General features: G+C 49.5%; 1 protein-coding gene across 1 annotated transcript in view; it reads left to right on the top strand.

The window, feature by feature from the left end:
- LOC309602006 (CBP80/20-dependent translation initiation factor-like) overlaps nucleotides 1-19,949 on the top strand; it is a gene marked incomplete at its 3' end in the record, with an annotated part of 138,356 nt that extends 118,407 nt beyond the window's left edge. Inside the window, exons 11-13 of the mRNA XM_082335282.1 lie at nucleotides 2,774-2,929; nucleotides 17,878-17,931; nucleotides 19,734-19,949. Coding sequence (XP_082191408.1) covers nucleotides 2,774-2,929; nucleotides 17,878-17,931; nucleotides 19,734-19,949 — 426 coding nt within the window. The remainder of the gene's footprint in view (nucleotides 1-2,773; nucleotides 2,930-17,877; nucleotides 17,932-19,733) is intronic.
- Nucleotides 19,950-20,944: the final 995 nt, after the last annotated feature.

Raw genomic sequence — 20,944 nt, 5'->3', positions numbered from 1 at the left:
TCTACTTTGTCAAAGGAATGGTATCAGCCCCCCTTTTGCAGAGTATATGTAAATGATCTTTTGCTCCTAGGGAGTTGCTCTGTGGGTACCAGCGAAATCTGGCCCAACCTGAGGCTGCAAATGGAGCAAAATTATTCCTACTGCAGTATCATGTTCTGGGTCAAAATGTTCACGGTGACCTCTACGTCCATCCCACGTTCCGTCCCCCATTCCCATCCTTCATGGGGGTCCATCAAAGTCTGCACAAACTTTTTGGTGACTTGGGGGGGGTTGGGAGAGGACCCCAGTCCCTTTTCTTTTGCAAGGGTCATCTTCTTCAGCTGCAAAGTTGGGGGCAGAGTGTTCATTGATGTCTCTGCTGGGTGGCATCACCCGCCAGGTGCCATAGGATGAAAAAAAGAGGGTGCTGGGTGGTGGTATCCCTTCTGGCCCAGCACCATCCCAGGCCTGATGAGTTTGGTTTGGTGGTTGTTTTATGGAAATTTTTTGTTTGGTTGGTTGATTTTTTTACAGAAGTATTTTTTTTAAACAGAAAATATTGAAGTTTCAGTTTTCTCTCTTGTAAGGCTGCAGAGCAGGGCAATGTGTTTGAAGCAGGAATGGGAAAGAAGAGTTTCCTGCGGTGTTTTTTATTCTTTCCCAGTAATCTGGGACCACAGAGCCCATGCGGTTATCCCAAGCTGCTAGGAATTTCCCAGCGTGCCCCAGGGATCCCAAAATATGGCCCAGCTCCCAGGGAGCATCAGTGTGGACCTTCCCAGGCAGGACAGGGGTCTGCTGGGGGGCATCCAACCTGGGAGGAGCAGGATGGCTCAGGGGCTGGAGCCAGGTGGGATGCTGCATAAGATGCGGGAGACAGCTCAGTGCCAGGGGATGGAGAGGTCTCGGGCATCAAGGAAGAGCTCCAGGGTTCAAAGGGTGCTTTTTGACCCAGGGCGGAGGTGGCCAGTGGGTGACCTTATGGGTGGGCAAGGCTGGAGGTCCCTGTTGGTGCAGACAAGGGGCACGGGATGCTCTTGCTTGTTTTTTTAATTTCTCAATAGTCAGGAGGTCATTTCTCTTTGACTTTTTTTTTTATTAAAATTCAAGTGAAAACTCCAGAACAAGTAATTTGGTAACCCTGGGGTGATAACCTGAGCTGGCAAATAACTCTCCTCCATCACTGCCCTGGGACTGGCTGGATAATGAAAGGATGAACTCTGCAAACTCCCTCAGAGAGTCTGAAAAGACCCAACAGGATTTGGCTGCAGGTTGACTTCGGAGTCGCAGACACAGTTGGGCAATTGCCTTATAGAAATGGCTGTGGAGAGGAATTAGTCATCACTGTTTGGTTAATAAGTGCCTTGGTTATTTTACAAGTCTTTTTCCTGCATATACAAATATATTATTTTTTTTTCCTTTTGTAATGAAACATATAAATAGCTCCTGTCTTGGATCTTCTATGCATATGGTTGTGTCATGAAAATAATCATTGCGCTTTTGCCTGGCTTTCTTTAGCAGCTGCTTTACTTACTTACCTTTGTTTCAAAAGAAAGATCTCCCATGTATTGTCCGGGGCATGAGAGCAAACTTTGGTGTGGCGGCTTTTATATCTCCCTGGCTTTGCAGAGTGCAGCTGCAGGTCAGAGCATTCGCAGCAGAAAAGCCCTTTGTCTCAAGCAGTAGGAATAAACTGAGATGAAAAAGATATAAGATAATTTATTTAGTTGCTGGATTTCAAATGTTGTGCAACCTGCATTGGGAACACACGGTGTTGAGAACGAACTTGTCCTGTTCTTTAATTTTCCCCTACTTAGTGTCTACTAATTTTTAATATCGAGGAAAGGTCACTATGGAGACAGACAAGCAAAGTCATGTGGGATATCTTGCAAGAAGCTCTGCAGCATTGCTGAGAGCCCAGGGAAACCCTCTTGGCTCTGAGTGTGATGCACTCTCTTGTGCCATCCTCTAGAAAGGTTTTTATTTGCTTTTCTGTGTTGCCCCTTGCTCTTTGCCACACACTCCCAACACACACATCCCTTTTCATATCCTGTCTTCAGGCAAACCCCTTTTTTTCTCCCCAGCTGGAGGACTGATGGGGAGGCAGCTATCTCCCTGCACGCTTCCTCCTGATGTTGCTCCATAAATCACGTCATTCGGATAATCCTTGGTCATAGCAACCATCAGCTCAGGAGCAGGGTGACCTTTTAATGCCAAGCCCAGGATGCCCTGATCTTCTTCTGGTCGGGCAGGGAGCCAGTCTCTGCCGTAATTTCATGAGACCCCAGGGAGCAACCAGGCCATTAGGATGCCCCTGGCTGGTCACTGAGTCTGCTGAAGATACTGGAATGAATGGACTGGGCAGGACCACTTGGACCACCAAGCCCAGCATGGCCACCAGCATTTATTGCGTTTCCTCTGCATTTCATTTAACCTCTTTGTTGCTGCTTTTATTCAATCTTGATTGTGCATGTGGAAAAGAGTCCCTGTGTCTGTCCGAGGGGGAGGGCATGGCACAGGGGATGCCGTCTCTAGTGCAAGACGTGACAGTTATTACAGGGGTTGGTGATATTTCTACAGTACCTGCTTTCTGGTGGCTTTGCTGTGTTGAAATTCCAGCCACTCCGTGTGCATTAAGTAATCTCCCTGTTGTTACTAAAGAGTCAGTCTGTCTGTCTTCCTCCCCCCACCCTGAGTTTCAATTTCCTCCTAATTCTCTCTCTAGGCAGCCGTTGCTTCTCCCATGGCAATGCAGTTTTGCTGATGCAGCCTGTTGTCTCTGTCCCTCTTGCAGAAGGATTTCACCATGCGGGAGGAGTTGCAGCAGCAGGACGTGGAGCACTGGCTGGGGTTCATCACCTTTCTCTGCGAAGTCTTCGGCACCATGAGGAGCAGCACCGGAGAGCCCTTTCGAGTCCTCGTCTGCCCCATTTATACCTGCCTCAGGGAGGTAAATGCCTTCAGAGTTTGTCCTTCTCCACCTGCAGGCCAAGCCGTTGTGTTGCAGTGCTGAGGTGCCCATGATTCGTAGATGTTTGCTTTATGATTCCTAGAGGTTTGCTTTGCCAGCATCAACGCTTCTCACCCCCAAAGTACCTACATCTGCAGGGATGCTTGGCTTTTCCTGCATATTGTGTTTCTGCTAATTAAAAGCATGTGCTCCAAGAAAGACCCCTTTGTCTAAGGGTTTGCAAAGCCCAACAGTTGGGATTGCAAACCCAACGTTTGAGTTTGCAAATCCCAACGTTGCGAAAATCCCCACTGAAGGGGCCTAAAAAGCTTCTTAAAAACAGGTAAAGCCACCTCAATAGATGAGACAGACTGAGGGGAGGAAAGAGGGAGAGAGATGAGGTCCTGTATGTCCTTACTCCCCACCTAGTGCAGCAGAAACCCAGCCCTGCCACCAGGGCTGGGGACATTTCAGAACCTGAGCTCCTGATGAGTTCATTTCAGAGCCTGAGCTCCCCATGGTTCGGGGTGGTGGCAGAAACCTCTCTGAGGACAAACAGAAAAGGCAACTCAAGTGTTGTTAACGTTCAATAGAGCAGGAGAGAGCTTTCCCCCATCCTGTTTTAAAGATAGTTTTGTCTCCTGTTGCTGTCTGTATAAGACTTTCTCAGAAAAATCTGCCTCGTTTCCCAGGTGTGAGCTGTGAATCTCAAATTGTCAGTAGTGCTTCTGTCAGGCCATAAATAACTCGCTGTAAAATAAGTTCTCCGCTAGACCTTGGGCAAGAGAAGGATAAAGAAACTGCCAGCAATTACTTTTTTACACGCATGGGAAGTTTTCTGTGAATGCAAACACATCACAAACATTTTGTCTTTGCAGTAATATTGTGGGTAGAGTTCACAGATGGTGACTGTAGCAGTGAGAAAGAGTCCAGGCATTGTGATGAGGCATGCATATCCAGAGGAGGAGGTGGGAGAGGGATGCTAAGAATAGCCTAACTTCCCCAAAATCTCTGCCCACAGCGGTATGTGTCACCTTATGGGGAAGATCTTGGTGTCTAGCAAAGTCCCCGTTCCCCTCCACTTCCCATCACAGTCGTGACACAACCCAGCCCTGATTCTGCCAGGATTTTTCCCTGCCCACTTCTGTCTGCCCTCGCCATGCCATCACGGTCCCTCTTGTTGCCTTGCCGGTATGTGGGACACGGTGGAGCTCTAGAGGTGCGCGGAAGGACATGAATTTCACGTATCAGGGATATGTTTTGCTACAGGGCAGCTCCATAAAAAACCTTTGCTAATTATATCAAGACATCATGCATAAATTTGCTTCTTAAAAATGCATCTCTCTGTTCCTTAGCAGGGCAGCTCTGTCCCCATGGTGTCATTTGTCAGAGAAGACGACTCTTAGCTTAGCTGACATGGGTGAGCCTGAGTCTTCCGGCTCTCCTGTCCCAAAATGGTTGATCTGTGACTGCTCACTCTGCAGAGTTGTGACCTTGACTCATGCCATTCCTCTTCCATGGCTCTGGGATGGGTTTTCATCTTGCTGCCTTTTTTTGCCACTGTCAGCTAATCCTGATGCACAGGGTCAACCCAGGAGAACAGGACACCACCTATTTATCAGCAGTGATAGGTGCCAGGCTCTGAGATGGTTGCCAAAGCCAAAGCCAGGCTGTAGATGCAGCCGAGGAGGTAGTGGTGAGCTCTTCCAGCTGCACCCAGGAGAGGACAGGGACATTTGCACAGGCTGGCCCTGCCGGGTGCTCCATGAGATGGTGGAAACTCCCTAATTGTGCAGAGTGCTTATCCCTTGGTGAGCTTCATGAAGCACATGGGCTGGTGTCCCAGGGCAGGAAGGGGTGTCACCATGGCCTATAAGGTTTGGAACCTCCACTTGCCTCGGGACAGGTTCACAAGGTGTAGTAGCGCTCATCGTGGGTTTTTTTCCCCTTCCTGCTGATCAGCACATACATCCCCATGTACAATCTCAGCCCCTCGCTCCTAACTCCTTCCCCCTTGGGCATCCCCCAGCAAAGTCCCTCAGTGCTGCTCACAATCATGCTTAGCTCCCTCTGCCTCCATCCACCCATCCTTTGACAATAAATCATTACCAGAGGTGAGATAACATCTCTCCCTCTGCCTGTCCTTTCAGCTCCTCTTGCTTTTTAGTTTCTCTGTCTCTTTTTTTTTTTCCCCTTTTTCCCTTTTCCTTTATAGCTTTGGCAGACTCAGCCAAAGGTCAGCGAGGGAGTGAGCAAGAGGAAGGGGAAAGTTGCCTGATGACTGAGGCAGGAATGTCTCTCCCCTTCCCCCTGCAAAGCTTCCTCTCTCCAGCTCCTTTCCTTTCCCTCCAAATAAAAGCTTATTAACACCATCATTAGTTGCGGAGCTGGGCCAGGTGGGAGGAAGCCAGGATGGCAGCAAGGACATCGGTGCTGGGTGGCCCTGTGAGGAGAAGCTAGGGACATGGCTGGGGTATGGGGTGGCAATGCCAGTGTTATTTATTGAGCGGTGTGGATGGATTGGTTTTGTGGGCTAAAAAAAAAAAAAATCAAAAGAGAAGTTCATTTCGGGCGAGGCTGGAGTGATAAATGCTGGGGTTTGCTGGTTAATCGAACCAGCGTTCATCACCGTCCTTGGGAAAGCAGGCAGACTGCTGCATTTTGATGTCAGCCACAGGGACAGGTGTTTAATCATGGCAAAGGAAATTTGGGTCAGAGCTGCCGCCTCGCCCGGGCAGCGTTTCGAGAGCCAAGGGAGTGGCTGTGCCCCTTGACACAAACATGGTCCACGCTGAGCCCCTGTCCCAGGGGGCTCTGCCGCATCCTCCTCTGCACCCATCACCTCAGCTGCCTGCTGGAAAACAGAGTGGGGGGAGAAGGAAGGGTCTACCACCATGTCTGACATGGTGACTGCCTCTCCCAGGAACTGGATCCCCAAAGAATCAAAAAGTTTAATTTCCAGAACCATTCTGAGGGTTTGGGGTGAGATTTGTGCAGGTGGAGAGTGTCTTCACAACAAGGTCTGGTGGGGTCAACGTTGGGATTTTAGGCAAAGAGATGGTTTGCCAAGAGAAGTAAAAGGTGGGTCCAGCTCTCGTTAAAATGATTTGATGGAGCACGGTGAGTTTGGGTGGTGCTTTAGATCGAAACATGTTTTTCTGCTTGGAATAGTGCATAGTTTAACTTGGAGAAGAGAAATGGGATGCCCAAGCCCAGCCCAAAGATCAGCATTGAAGATGGTCGGGAGTAAAGAGGGATTTTTACGGTGAGCAGAGGAGAGCCCCTTTGCAGATGAGAACTAGAGGACTATCGCAGCCATCAAATCTGGGGAGCCTGGGAAAAGAATAACAAAGCAGAGAAGTTAAATAGAAATAAAAGAGCTTTCCTCCTATTCTTCTTCTTGGAGCTTCAGGGAATTGAGGAAGATCTGGAAGAGGGCGTTGTTCCTGGGGAAAGGCTTTCCCCAGGGATGGTTGTGCTGCAGCCAGGGCACTGCGGGCTTGGCCCTTGCCTGCTTCCAGCCCTGGCTGTCCTCACATGGGACCAGTGGTGGCATCTTCCAGGACCACGTTCCTCCGCGAGTCTTTTATCTGGCTTTATGAAAACACTTTTAGCAGTTTTAGGAAGTTGTCCTGGCTCCTGCGCTTGATGGTCTAAGCAAGAGGGATTTCCCACTGTCTTCTCCCAGCCCTACAGCCCATGTGCTCTCAACTCTGGCCTCACTTTATTTCACAAAACCATGCCAAATTTGTCCCTGTACTTCTCCTTCTGCCCCTCCAGGATGGTGGGGAGTGAACGTGCTGACATCCTTGCTGCTCCGAAGCCTCTGCCCCATGCCCAAACACCAAGGACCACATTCAGCCCCGCTCTAACAATACTTCACATTGCACATCCCCCAAAATCAACTAAAACCAGGAGAACAACCAAGGGACTTTGGTTCTTGCAGCCTGGCCATATTTCTTCTTTTCTGTGGCCTTCAACAGAGTCAGCAAAATGTAGAAAATGGGTTAAGACCAGGGACCAGCAAATGTCAGTTGAACCATCAGTGGGGCAGGAGCACTCCAGAGCCCTGTGCCTGGTGCAACAAGTGCCCCGTGGCTACTAAAGACGTAGAGATAATAAATAATATTATTTGCCATCTATTGTTCACTGATTATCACCACTTTTGCCTTTCCTAGCTCTTTCCTAAGTGTAGTTGGATCTGGCTGTTCTTCATCCAGCTCTGTGCTGCCCATGGCTGCATGCGTGTCAATGGGGTTGGCATGGGCCAGCCCAGCTTGCTGCCCTCCCTGCTTCATCCCCTGGTGCTGCTGGGGAGGAGAAGCATTAAGACTGGGTCCTGAGGGACCTGGCCCAGCTCTTGGTGATGGCTGAGGTCTGCAGGGAAGGAAGGATTGTAGCCAGCTTGGAGCCACGGTCATGAAGCCGGGACAGATGAGTGGTGTCGGGAGGCTTGGCTCCTCTTGTGTCTCGATCTCATCCTCAGTGGATGTTGTTGGGACGCCAACCCAGGAGGTGCCTCTGGGCCTGGGAGCTGCCGCCTTCCTGCCAGCCCTCTGCCAGGAGGAGCCACTTCCAGCCAAGGTGGTTGGTGTCGAGTGCTGCTTTGGATGCATTTGTTTATATTTATGACGCCATTCAGCAGTCAGACCTGGCTTTACAGCCAGGTAACCTGAGCAGTTGCCTACAGCAGCAGAGCGAGGAGGTGGAAAAACTGGCTTGCGGGACCTAAAGCTTGAGAAGATGCCAGGTGGCGATGTCACTGTGGTCCCCCTCAAGGCACCTTGCCAATTGGGGTCCCACGAGGGCAAGCAACACAGGGTGGGCTCTGCCCCCTCTCACCCCCCATAATAACCCTATCCCACCCCTTACCCATGCCCCTTTGCTCTTCTCCTACACAGGGCTTGTTTCTTGTTGAATGTTTAAGGTTCCTCTTGATTCCTTCCTCCAGCCTGCTGAGGTCCCTCTGGATGGCAGCTCCTTGAGCACATTGAGTGGTCCCCCCAGCTTGGTGTCATCTACAGACTTCATAAGAGCGTGCTCCTCACCTCCTTCAGGTCATGGATAAGGATGCTAAACAGGGCAGGTCCCAGGATAGACGCCTCGGTATTCCTCATCACTGGCCTCCAGGCAGAGTTGGGTTGTAACCCAATAGCTATAACCCTCTGAGCCCAACCATCCAACCAGTTTTTTTACCCATCTGGTTGTCCACCCATGATGTCCTAGCTTGGATACAAGGGGATTGGATTCCAGGGGTGACAGGGAGCAGCCTCGCTGCAGCACTGTTCCACTCTCAGCACCCATGGGTGCATCAGACAGGGCTGTTGGAGCAGGTTCAGAGCAAACCCCGGGAAGCATCTCGTCACAGAGAGACTAATTAAACTGCAAAACTCCTTTGTGCAGGAGGCTGTGGCTGCAGGACCAATTCATGGAGGTCCCCCCCAGCTTGAGGGGCTTATTGCTGCTGGGGCTGGGTGGGTACCCTGGGGGGTATCACCCTGAGCATCACCACCCATAAGGGAGATGTGGGCATTGACCTGACCCAAGACAGATGCTTTTATGTTCTTATTACCAACCCCGGGGACTGAGGGCAGTGCCCGGTAGCGGCGAATCAGCCCCACAGAGGCAGCGGGGAGCAGACCCAGCAGGCTGGCAGCGGGGAGCAGACCTGGCAGGCTGGCAGCAGGCAGGACAGTTGCTCCTCTGCAGGAGTTATCTCCTACCTCCAGTCTGGTTGGCAGAGACAGTCCCATTTCAGCATCGTTTAAAATCTTGGCACGCTCCCATCACTTCCCTGCCTTGGTAGACACTGCTAACTGAAAGCCTCGGGGTGGTAGTGCAGGGAGGATAAATACTCCCCGTCTAATTGCCTTTCCCCCATGTCTGAGTCTGTGGTGCAGCATGCAGATGGGTATCCACTCCCCTCCCTTCTCTTAGTGCCTGTTATCTCCTGGGGCCATGCTGTGTAATTTAGCAAAATATTCTAACATGGTAATTAACGTCTGAACTTCAAGAGGGCACTGCCTTTTCACTGTCTCCTTCAGAGGAAGAGAGACTTCCCGGCTGCAGTCAGATGAGTGAGGAGGGTGGTGCTGTTTGGAAAAGAAAATTGTATCTTTTAACATGTTGGATTTTTTTTAATCAATATCAGTCTCACTTTTTAAAAAGCATCAGCCTTTTGAGTCAAAAAAGGGTCTTTCTTTGACAGTATAATGAGATGCTAAGATTTTTAAGATTATTCTCGTAGTCAGAGAATGAGACAGAATTTTTCCTTTATCGAATGAGCAAAGGCACCAAGGGGGCCGGATCCTGACCCCGCGCCACCCTTCACCCAGGTAGCTCCATGAGGCCAGATCTGACCAGAGAAAATAAGTCCTCTATGAAGAAGGGGACTTATTTCCTCACAGAAGTCCCCTTCTGGTCCCCCCATCTGGTTCTGCAAAAATCAGTGGTTTGGTCTCCAGTCCGGCGGGACTGGGACAAACTGGGAAGTGGTTTGTAGGGGGAAAGGATGGAGGAGGGATGAGGGATGCAGGCATGGGAGGGAAGGGATGCCAGGGAAGGAGGGAGAAAGAGGAGACTGGGGGTCAGGGACACGGGAAGGAAGGAGAAATGGGGAGAGCAAACAAGTGGGGAAATGTTGTGGGAATCCAGAAGAGGAGGACTGAAGACCTGGAAGAGCTGGGAGAAAAGTCTGGGATTTGCAGCAAGCGGAGTACACTGATGCGTGAGGTGATGTGGACTTTCAGAGCCGTGGCAGGAGGTAGCGTGCAGGAGCAGGCATCTGCAAAGAGGAGCATGTCTGTAGGAACACGCTCCCAGCATGGATGGATGTCCCCGTGCCTCTGCGCCTGCTGTTCAATAAATAAATAAATAGCCACGCAAAAAGCTCCCACACATGCAGACCCCCCGTAGCTGCGCTGGCAAAAACCCTCCTGTGAATGCAGCTCGTATAGGAAAAAAAAAATTTCCTTTAATCAGCATCATTTTGGTCAAAGGGCAGAGTTAAGGTGAAGGAGATCAGGTGTTATTTGGGAGCGGATGAGGACAGACCAAAACGAGGAGGGCTGCGTGATGCCTTTAAGCCCAGGTGCTCTGTTGAGTATTTTATGTGCAGGAACATACATTCTTGGAAAGCTACCGGACTCGGACTTGGGACTCATTTAGTCCCAGCATTAAAACCGTAATGGAGTATTTTAAATAGGGGAGGGGAAATGCCACCCTTCTTTCTCTGGGACCGTGGAGAAGGCAGAGGAAGCAATTAGGGCAGATAAAGAAATTAAGCTAGATACCATCTCACAGGATGGTCCCTCCTCCTCGCGTGGCTTTGTTTTTCTCCTTCACCCTCAGTACCAGGCATTGTTAGTTCCCTTCACCCTCAGTACCAGGCATTGTTAGTTCCCAAAAACCCTTTCAATGGGATGTAAACACAACTATTTGCATCTGCCGCCATGTGCTCGCTCTCTCCGCAGAGCCAGGAAAGCAGAGAGAGTCCCGCAAGCCAGGGTGGAGCCCATTGCAATCAAGCACGATGGTCTCGCCACTGTTTCTTTCCATGTTTTGTGTTTCCTCGGAACCCTTGGGATGAGATCACATCCTCTCCCAGGGTTATTATGTCTTTGTCCGGGCAGGATGAAGCCAGCCGTCTGGGTGGCTCCGTCTCCCTGTGCGCGCAGACTGGGAGGCTCTGTCCGTCTGTCTCACCCACCTTCGGGTCCTGAAGGTCCACCTCCAGCCAGGTGATGTGAACCACCAGGCTAATGTTGGATTGCAGTGTCTGAGTTGATGAGTGACCAGTTTTTTCTTCATCATTGTCTCCAGTAATTGCCTCTTAATGGTTTCCATCTTCGCAGGAATCCTTTCTGCTGTTCCAGATCTGGGGAGAGAGAGTCATGTTTTGTGGTTTCCCTTGTCTACAGTGGAAAGGAGTAGGAGGAGTTTCCCATGACTGGGTACAGGGTTTTGTTCCTCTGGCCTTAATTCAATTTGCTGTTAAGTATCTCTGAGTTCCTCAGGAGCCTGACAAGGAGGATAACCAACATTTTGGTTTACTCAATGCAATAAACAAACTAATCTCTTCTTACCATCCTCCCAGGGAGTCCTGTTTGGGTAATAGGAGAACAGAAGTCTCCTCCTCAGCTGAGAGCAGCACGTCACTGTAAAAGCAGTAGGTGCCACCAAACAAACTCCTTCAAGTTGTCCAAAATACATTAGGGAAAGTGCCTCCTATGGACACAGCTCTTGACGCAGCTGTGCTAGCGCAAGCAGCTCCAGCCCAGAGCTCCTTCCCCCCTGTGCCACCTCCTATGGGCAGCTGCTTGTGGGACCAGCAGTAACCCATGCTGGTGGCCTCTTCCTAATGGAGCAGCACGAGTTGCTGTAAGCATGTTCTCACCCGGGCTGAGACCAGGCCACCCCAGTCAGGGAACTGGGAAGAAGGACCCCTCCCTCTTGCATGGGCTGGTGGCACCTTGTGCATCTTCAGTGGGCTTGAAGACTTCACCAGATACCCAGAGAGGTGTGAGCAGAAGGCCGTGCGGAAAGAAGCACCATTGCTAGTGGATGCAGCCTGACGCAACCTACCTCTCCCAGCTCAGCTGGGTTTCCGGAGCCCAACAAATAACATTTTGGAGCATGGCAGAGCCTGTGCCTCATGCAGAGATCAGCACAGGCAGCTCCATAAGGGAAAGGTTTTCCCCAAAACTTTGTGTTTGGTCAACCTCAGCATCAAATGGGTGAGCAGAGAAGATGCCACTTATGCCTGTGGACTTCCAAAGAGCTTCTGTTTCCAAGTGCTCGCTTGTTTCTTCTCTAGGGAAAGGTCTCACCTGACTTCCCTATCTCCCAGGGTATGCCCAGAGAGGGACTCAGTAGCCCTTTAGAGAGGGTGGCACTGGCACAGCTTGTTGGTGGGTGCAGGATCAGCCCAGCTGACCTTCTGAGATCCTGGGTTGAGGAGCTGATACTTCTAATGGGAGCAGATTGTAGAAATCCTGAAACTGGCCTTGCTGGTGGAGTGTTTTGTAATTACTCATTCCCCACACCCTCGTTTGTACTTTGCATTTTCCCCAGTCTTGGCTGTTTTCACCACTCCGTGCCTTGTGACAGTAAGAAAAGTGGAGTTCTAGCAATTGCTTGTAGCTCAGAGAAGTGTGTGACTCTCCCCATGCAGAGCAGCCGAGCAGTCCCATGGACCTTATCTCAGGCATCTTCCTTAAAGACTTGCGACAGTAGGGCGATAAGGGGCTGCTGGAAAAGCAGAAAATTGCAATTGATGTCTTTCTGCAGAGAGCCTGTGAAGCGCACCAGAACTGGATTGTGCTCCCAGGAGGACCCATCTACCAGACCGCAGGGCTTCCAGGAGTTTTTTGGGGCAGGAGTTCCCCAGCTGTGGTCCATTAGACCACCAAGAGTGCCTGCAGAACCGTGTCAGCAGGACAGCACACCCTGCGCCTTAACAGCACTCCCGGTTGTAGGGGATGATCATAGAACCATAGAATCATAGAATGATTTGGGATGGAAGGGACCTTTAAAGGTCATCTAGTCCAACCCCCCTGCAATGAGCAGGGACATCTTCAAATAGACCAGGTTGCTCAGAGCCCCGTCCAACCTGACCTTGAATGTTTCCAGGGATGGGGCATCTACCACCTCTTTGGGCAACCTGTTCCAGTGTTTTACCACCCTCGGTGTAAACAATTTCTTCCTTATATCTAGTCTGAATCTACCCTCTTTTAGTTTAAAACCATTACCCCTTGTCCTATCGCTACAGGCCCTGCTAAAAAGTCTGTCCCCATCTTTCTTATAAGCCCCCTTATAAGTGGGTCTCCATGACGATCCCGACCACAGAGCTGGAACAGATCCATCTTGTTGAGGACGAAGTCCACCACGGCCCTTCCCAAGGGCTCCTTTGGTTAAAAACAGGGCTGGGAAGCACCATCTCTCCTACACCCTTTCAAGTACAGTATTTTCATTCTGCTTAAGCTCCAAGTGGCACAAGTAGCTGTTTTTTTCCTTCTTCCTAATCGAAATGTGTCTCCATTTTCATCCGTTGCCTTGTTTTACACCAGTGAGCTGGTTGCTACACCTGGATAATGCATTTGCAACACGTTGGTTCCTCTGCGGTCGTGGTCCACGCTCCCCAGGGGGAATACTGGCAGGCACCTCCTCATGACCTACACGTTAGATGAAAAGCATACCTGTGGGCAGGGACCGCAGAGCGGTTGCGAGGCTGGAGCTTCATGCCCAAGGCTGTCTGGATGTCCATGCATGTTGCCACCTGGATGGATGAACCTGAGATGCCTGTCGGGTAGCCGGGGCAAGTGATGCGTGGGCTGCGGTTGGTCCAGCTTTCACTGGGTCTCAAAGACATCCCAACCTCTCCATGGCTCTGGGTGGATATTTTCAAGCTTTCTGTGCTTTCACGCTGGAGTCATCACCAAAGCATCAGAAAACACTGCATGCTAAGAGGTACTTTGTGGCAAGCATTGCTTATATGTCATTTTGCAAGCGATATCATACACAATAATTAGTACTGTGCCTTGCAGGAGAAATATCGTTGCAACTGGAAAGGGTAATGTATGTGTTGGGCTGCTCCCATTCCATCTCCCAGAGAGAATTGCTGAAGAACACAATTAAACCTGCGCAGTTTGGTGATAAGGGATGGTGGGGCAGGTTCTCCGGTCCTGCTCATGGCGTGGGCACCCCTGAGAATACCAAGTAAGCACTTTAGCTTCTCAGCAGCCCGGATGATCTCAGAAAGCACATAATAAACCCAAATATTCGTTGGTATGTGAATCCCATCAGCTTAGCTTGCTGGTTTGCTCCTGGTGGTCTGCACCGCATGCATGTGCATCCATTGCTGTTCAGGAGGACCAAGCTGTTTCTCTGCATGATGAAGCACAGCTGCAGTCAACTGCCATTGCATGCCCACCCCGTGGGGCTTATGATGATTACCTCTGCAAAGATGTAAAGAGCAGGTTTTGGGGTCACAGAGGCCAGGGGACACTGGTCCCAGTAGCAAGCCACGGAAACCAGTTGCACTCAAGAGCCACCCTGCAAGGCACTGCAGCCCCCCCCTCCCCCCATGCAGCACTTCCAGGAGCAGACCCTACAATTTATTTTGGGTTGCTTTGGAAAATATTTAGCACCCGGAGCCCACCCGGGCACGCTGACCTCGCAGAGGATCTTGCCCAGTGCTCCATCTGTCAGCAGGACACAGAAATTTGGAAGAGGAGGAGCCTGATATCTTCCACCAGTCTGCGAAGCTGCTAGTCCAGCACCAGAAACAAAAGCGAGGTTGGGTATTATATGACTGGCCAGACAGATTCTGGCATGCAGCCTCCTCTCTTAGGAAATCAAGCAGACTCTTTGCTTTCCAGCAGGAACTGCTGCTTTCATTGCCCGGCTTCGCCCGATACGGGGGAAACCGGCTAGAGAGCAAAGGGAAGTTTTTCTCGCAGACAGCCCCAGCCTCTGGGGGATGATTACAGGTTAAACTGAGAAACATGTGAGTCTCAGCTCATCTGCCCTGTTGTCTGCCTCGTGCTCCTTTTTCAACTCCCTCATCCACGTTCATCAGGCGCTTTGAACCATGTGGGAATCTGGTGGAAAGGGATGGGATGGTGCCCATGGTGGGATTTGGGCAGATGCACGCAGCAGGGAAGAGCAGTTATAACTAGTTAAATAAATAATAATTCCAATGTGGGAGTGCTAATTTAATGGGTATAGCATGTTTACATTAAAATATTTTAAGTAAATATGAATTAGATTGCAAATGATGAATGCAATTGGTTGGGTTCAGGTTTATGGTCATGCAAGTGCTGGTACTTCAGGGTTGTGATTTCCCTGGAGGTCTCGAAGTGTTTGCACTATTTTTTCTTGCAGTGCCATCAGGGCTGACACGGGGGTCAAAGAGCTTTGGGAAACACTGTGCTCTTGCTGAAGCAACCACCCTGCTGCTTTGGGGTGCCTGGTGCTTGCATGGGGCAGCTATGAGTGGGGACGAAGCACCCTTGAGAAATACATGCAAGACATCATCGGTGGGTGAGGACATCGGTGGCAGGACTCCAGGCAGCACGGTCCTTGCAGTGCAACCCTTGCTGTCTGCCTTCAGCAGCGGTTCAGCACCCATGCCAGGCTAGGCAGAGTGAACGGGGCTCCTTGCTCTCCTCCTGTCCCAGCACACAGGGGTCAGCAGCAGATAGCTGGTGCCTACACCCCACAGAAGCTCCAGAGGCCCCCTCCAGCATGCTAGAAACATAGTTATGATCAGGAACATGCAGAGAAACAGTGACATCTTTCTGATCCTCCTGAATTCAGATCGTTGCACTGATGCAGGTGGCCAACAACCATCTGTGGCCATGGACTTGGGACTCTGGTTCCCAGAGCACCAGCAGATCTGCCTGCTGGGCCCTGCTTTGCTGTGCAGGGCTGTGCCTGGGTTTGGTGGGCAGGTGGTGGGCTTCCCCAACCCACATATCACACGCAGAGGTTGAACTGTGGCCCTTGAATCTGGTATCTCTTGGTGCCTTGATGGAGCAGTGGAGCATATGGTGCCTGGATGGATGAGGTGGGGTACATGATGCCCTGATGGACAAGATGGAGCACATGCATTCTCCTTGTTCAGCCAAGTCATGTCAGATGAACTCCAGGAGGGCAGCGTGAAGGTGGAGGGTGCCTGCCCAAGTCTGAGGGTAGGATGTAGTCTCTGTTTCACCATAGGTAAATAAGACTATTCCCCATTAGCCAAATAGCTGAGCAGTCTTTGACAGTCTTTGACATATTCATCCTCACAACTACCTTTTGAGGTAGGGAAGCGTGTCCCAACTCTGCAAGTGGGAAGCTGGGGCAAGGAAAGCCCAAGTGAAGTTGCAGCCTTTCCCTGACCACGTATCCCTGGCAGAGAGCAGGATCATCGAGGAGACCACAGCAGAGGAAGGGCTGGAATTGGGCCACCATATGTCCTTCCTAATCAATCCTAACTCCACTTTTCTTGCTTTAATTTTCACGTTATGTTCTTTACTAAAGAATAGCAAAAATAGGAAAGGTGAATATATATTTAATTTGCAGCCCTGCTTCATGCCATGCTCGCGAGCTAAATACCCCAAGAGTGAATTTCTGGACTGCTGCCTGTTTATATTTGTCCCTAATTGATATTTTTCCCTTGTTGTTGTTGGATTTAAAATAATCTTGTGGTTTTTTTGCGAAGAATCTGTGAACTGTTTGTGAGAACTTATCTCAGAGCTTGGGCTTAACTAACATTTTCCAAACAACTCAGCAGAAAGATGAACTGTTGCATGTCTTCAAAACCCTGGCTGAACCTTTGGCTAATGTGAGATAAAAAACAATGGACCGCATGCTCATCAAGATGCTGTAAACATCATATTCAAAGCAAACAAATTGCTGTCTGCTGAAAACAGAAGAGAGTGAAGACAAAACTTTGAAAGCAATGATAATTCCTTGAATTACCTCTTTTTTTCCTAGCTATTTTCCAGCAGTTGTGGAGCTGGTAAACAAATAGGCGTTTATTTGTAAAGGAAAGAAAACATGAAAAAATGAGAGTGGGAAGGAGAGATGATAAGGCTGAGCGTCAGAATTGTGATTTGAACTAAAGGATGTGACTTCGGAGCACATTTAGTTATGCTGAGCAATTTTTATATGGGCAGTTTTAATTAGTCCATCCACTTTTCCAAAGTTTGCCTTTCCCTGATGAATTTCAGATACTAATAAAGACAGTTTACCCAATTTTTCTCCTTTTTCTCAGTGTTTAGTGCATGCACTCAGCTCCCCACTGCATGCTCAGGGCCAGCAAGGCTCCTTCAACCCAAGGTGATGGAACGAAAGCGGCCATAGCTTCAAGTGTTGCCAGCACTGGTGATTTTATCAGCCGCCTCATGGTACAGTGCTTTTTTTAACACTTGAGCTCACTTTGTTGGCTGATGGAGAATCTCAGTATTTTTTATCTGCTTGAAAACTGTGCTTTCTCTTGTGGTTTTAGCAAAAAGCCTGAAACGGCATCTTTGTGTGCATGACAAAGTCATAAAGATGAAAACAAAGAAAAATGTGTATTTATTTTTGATCTGGTTTCGAGGGTCCTTGCTTGTGGTTTCAAGGTTTGTGTGGTGAGACGTGCTGAGCTCCTACACTTTGCCATTGCCAGGTAGAGCCGTTTACCCTCACTGCACGCCCTGAGTCTGAACCGAGGGGGCGAGCATCTTCCTTCACCATCCCATGCCATGCACAGCAACGTTTTGGGTCTCTCTTGAAAGTTGCTCATGCTTACAAGCTCGTGTTTGTAATACAAAGTTCATGGAGAGCAGAGCAGGGTTGGAGTTGGTGCACCTAAGACACCATAGTTTTGCTGCAACCCATTGCACTTGCACCACTATATAATCAGTCTAGAAAGAGCCGTATTAATTGTAGTGTACTGGAAGTAAGTAATGCGTTCCCATCAGGTAATTTTGTGGCTGTTAGAAGAGTGTCCCCATGGGGACGGAGAGGTTCGGTGGTGGGTGACTGCCTCTCAGGCAGAGCCCTTCCCTTCCAAACAGCTGCTCCCAGGGCTGTGCTGCTTGGATGTTGTCATCTGATAGTTGTATTTAGTCACCATGTATGTGAAACGAGTGCATTTTCTCATTGCCTGCCATGGGATAAAAAAAGCAATGTAACCTAAATAAAATTTATTCTGAAAGCTGTTAATCTAAATTATCTATATTCTGCCCTGCTTGCTGGCTCTCAGCAGCAGATACACTGGTAATACCCTTTACCCTGTGTTTTGTCGCTGTTTATCTTAATTTTTTGTTTTGATAATCTCTTTCTTCCCCTCTTTCTGATTTTCTGCCCTTTCCTCCTGGAAGTGTCAAAAGCCAAGCTGGACGAAGAGATGGAAGAAAGGTCGTAAGGGAGGAGGTCATGCACTTCTCACCGCCTCTGTCTTCTCTCTTTTGCAGTTGTTGCAATCTCAGGATGTGAAGGAAGATGCTGTGCTTTGCTGCTCCATGGAGGTAGGGAAGCACCTGCACCACCCGCCTCAGTCCTCATTGCTTTGCCCCTTGTGTCCTTGGCTATGCACATGCCAAGCAGCTATTAGATGTTTCCAAACCCAAACAGCTGTGTTGCCTCTTTGCATTATAGAATCATAGAATCATAGAATGGTTTGGGATGGAAGGGACCTTTAAAGGTCATCTAGTCCAACCCCCCTGCAATGAGCAGGGACATCTGCAACTAGATCAGGTTGCTCAGAGCCCCATCCAGCCTGACCTTGAATGTTTCCAGGGATGGGGCACCTACCACCTCTCTGGGCAACCTGTTCCAGTGTTTCACCACCCTCATCGTAAACAATTTCTTCCTTATATCTAGTCTGAATCTACCCTCCTTTAGTTTAAAACCATTACCCCTTGTCCTATTGCTACAGGCCCTGCTAAAAAGTCTGTCCCCATCTTTCTTCTAAGCCCCCTTTAAGTACTGAAAGGCTGCAATAAGGTCTCCCTGGAGCCTTCTCTTCTCCAGGCTGAACCACCCCAACTCTCTCAGCCTTTCCTCATAGGAGAGGTGTTTCATCCCTCTGATCATTTTTGTGGCCCTCCTCTGGACCCGCTCCAACAGGTCCATGTCCTTCCTGTGCTGAGGACCCCAGAGCTGGACGCAGTACTCCAGGTGGGGTCTCACCAGAGCAGAGTAGATAAAAGACATCATCGTGAGATAAGAGATGGCCCTTGAGTCTCTTATCACTGGACTTTTGATGCATGTAAATGGATGCAAAAAGTTTGGTAGCTGGGGTCCCATCACAAAATTATATCATCCTGGTTCCTTCAAATCTCACCCTGCATTTATTTTTTAAGTGCAAAAACACTTGTATTGGAGCAAAAGCTGCCCCGTGGCTCACACGGAGACGTTTGCTGTGCTCAGCAGCAGCTTTGCAGAGAAATGCTGGTACAAGTACAGCAGAGTTTCATTAACTTCACTTTTGGAAAGTGATTGGCCTGTGGGGATGGATGCTTTCCTTGCAGAGAGCAGTTGAAATTGCAGCCTGAATGGTTGAAATTCAGCAAAGCGACAGGCAGCCAAGGAGGAGAGCTTGCGTTTTTAAGGTTAGGACTTTGGAGAGCTCTGTGTTCCAGCCCCACGAGCCTTCCATGATGATGGACTCATTGCTGTCCACTCCAAGCTTGGACCTTCTCCTCTGTAAGACCACCTAGGGCTTATGCTGCTCCATGGAGGCTCTCCAAGGAGTAATTGTTTTAAAAAACCCTTGACTGTCCTCAAAGAAGCGGCGCGATGGGTATAAATGCAGATCTCGGCAGGGCAGGATTTGTTATACATACAGGAGGGCTCTACTTATTCCGATTAATGACTGGGAGTCACTGACAGCTGTGAATCAGCGAGTAAATGAAGGGCCAGGTAGAAGGCAGGAATACCACATCACAGCCTGCACTTTGTTTTGACAATAGCATGATTTTTAGGTGGGATTTTTTTTTCAAAAGCAATCTAGCGTTGCCGCCTTTGAAGTCAGTGGGAGCTGAACCATTCGCTCCTCCAGCAGCCTGGTGTGGATGCTTTTGAAAACCTCGGCCTTCGTATTCAGCTCTTGGAGCCTGCTGCTGGGTGGTTTTGGTTTTCAGAAGCCACGACGCCTTTAACCTTGCCTGCCCGCCCCCCTGCATCGAGCAGGGGAGGACTGGAGGGGTGGAGGGTGTCTACAAAAGCCAGCACGGTGTTTTAATATCATAGAATCATAGAATATCTCAAGTTGGAAGGGACCCCTAAGGATCAATATGCCATGGTTGACCTCTTCTTCTCCTGACAGCTGCAGAGCACCGGCCGGCTGCTGGAGGAGCAGCTGCCTGAGATGATGATGGAGCTGTTGGCAATAGCACGCGACAAGATGCTGTGTCCCTCTGAGTCCATGCTGACGCGGTCCCTGCTGCTGGAGGTCATCGAGCTGCACGCCAACAACTGGAACCCCCTGACACCCACCATCACGCAGTACTACAACAAGACCATCCAAAAACTGACAGCTTGAGGGGCAGGGCAAGGTGGGGTGGGAAGGGACGAAAAGAAGACATGCACCTTGATGGGATCTGGCAAGAGCTTTTCCGATTTAAATCCCCCAGCAGACCAAACCCCAGCATGCTCGAGAATATGTTCGTGGGGTGGAGAGGGAGAAGCATGTTTCTTTTTCAGCCGTGTCGCCAAGTGCCACCCCTCTTCCCCGCCGTGGTTTCATTTTAGGGGTTTCTTTTTCTGAACTCATTGCTCAAGCAGCAGTAACACATCCCACCAGGTTATTGTTTGGCTTTTGAAAGAAGATGGAGAATTTGGAAAAAAAAACCAAAAAACTAATCCAAGTGGGGGCTAGTATTGTTTTCATGCCATCCTCCTGCCTTGCCCCAGCCAACTGGCAGGAGACAGCAGGCAGCAGATATCTCGGGAGGACAAAGCCAGACACACACTACACCAGACACTTATAATTGATGGCTTTTGTCGAGCGGGGCTTGCGTTAGGTTTCCCCCCCCCTCCTCTTGTCTTCGACTTTCTGTGTGTGTCCCCCTACTTGCCACCCCTTTGAAAGCAGATCAGAGAGTGGGATGACTTTCTTATTTGCACTGGGTTTTCTTTTTCTCGGGCATTTGTATTTTCTTCTTATTTTATTGTATCGTTGAACGGACAATTGCGAGCAGCTCGGAGAAGGGGAAAGCAATGCCTTCCTGCGAGCTGACTAGTGGTTTACATGAAGATGTTGAAGCAGAAGGAGTATTTTAAAGGAGTCCAAAAGCCACTGCAGAAGTAACGTAGCCACCGTCGTCTTGCCAGTAACCTCCTCGATGGATTGAGAAACGTGTCCTCTGAGCTGGGAGCTCTAAGAAACAGGGGATTCTGCAGCTCTTACTGTTCAAGTCACCATTATCCCTCAGCCACTATAGCCCATTTATTTTTTTTGTAATAATTTTTTTGTTTCCATTGAAGGAGTGCTTTATTGTAATTACTGTCATGGTTGTAATTATACATTTAAATCCA

The sequence above is a fragment of the Platalea leucorodia genome (assembly GCF_965183815.1).
Source record: "Platalea leucorodia genome assembly, chromosome: W".
Taxonomy (NCBI): Eukaryota; Metazoa; Chordata; class Aves; order Pelecaniformes; family Threskiornithidae; genus Platalea; species Platalea leucorodia.
The sequence above is the reverse complement of the archived record's forward strand: the minus strand, read 5'-3'. Positions and strand labels throughout refer to the sequence as shown.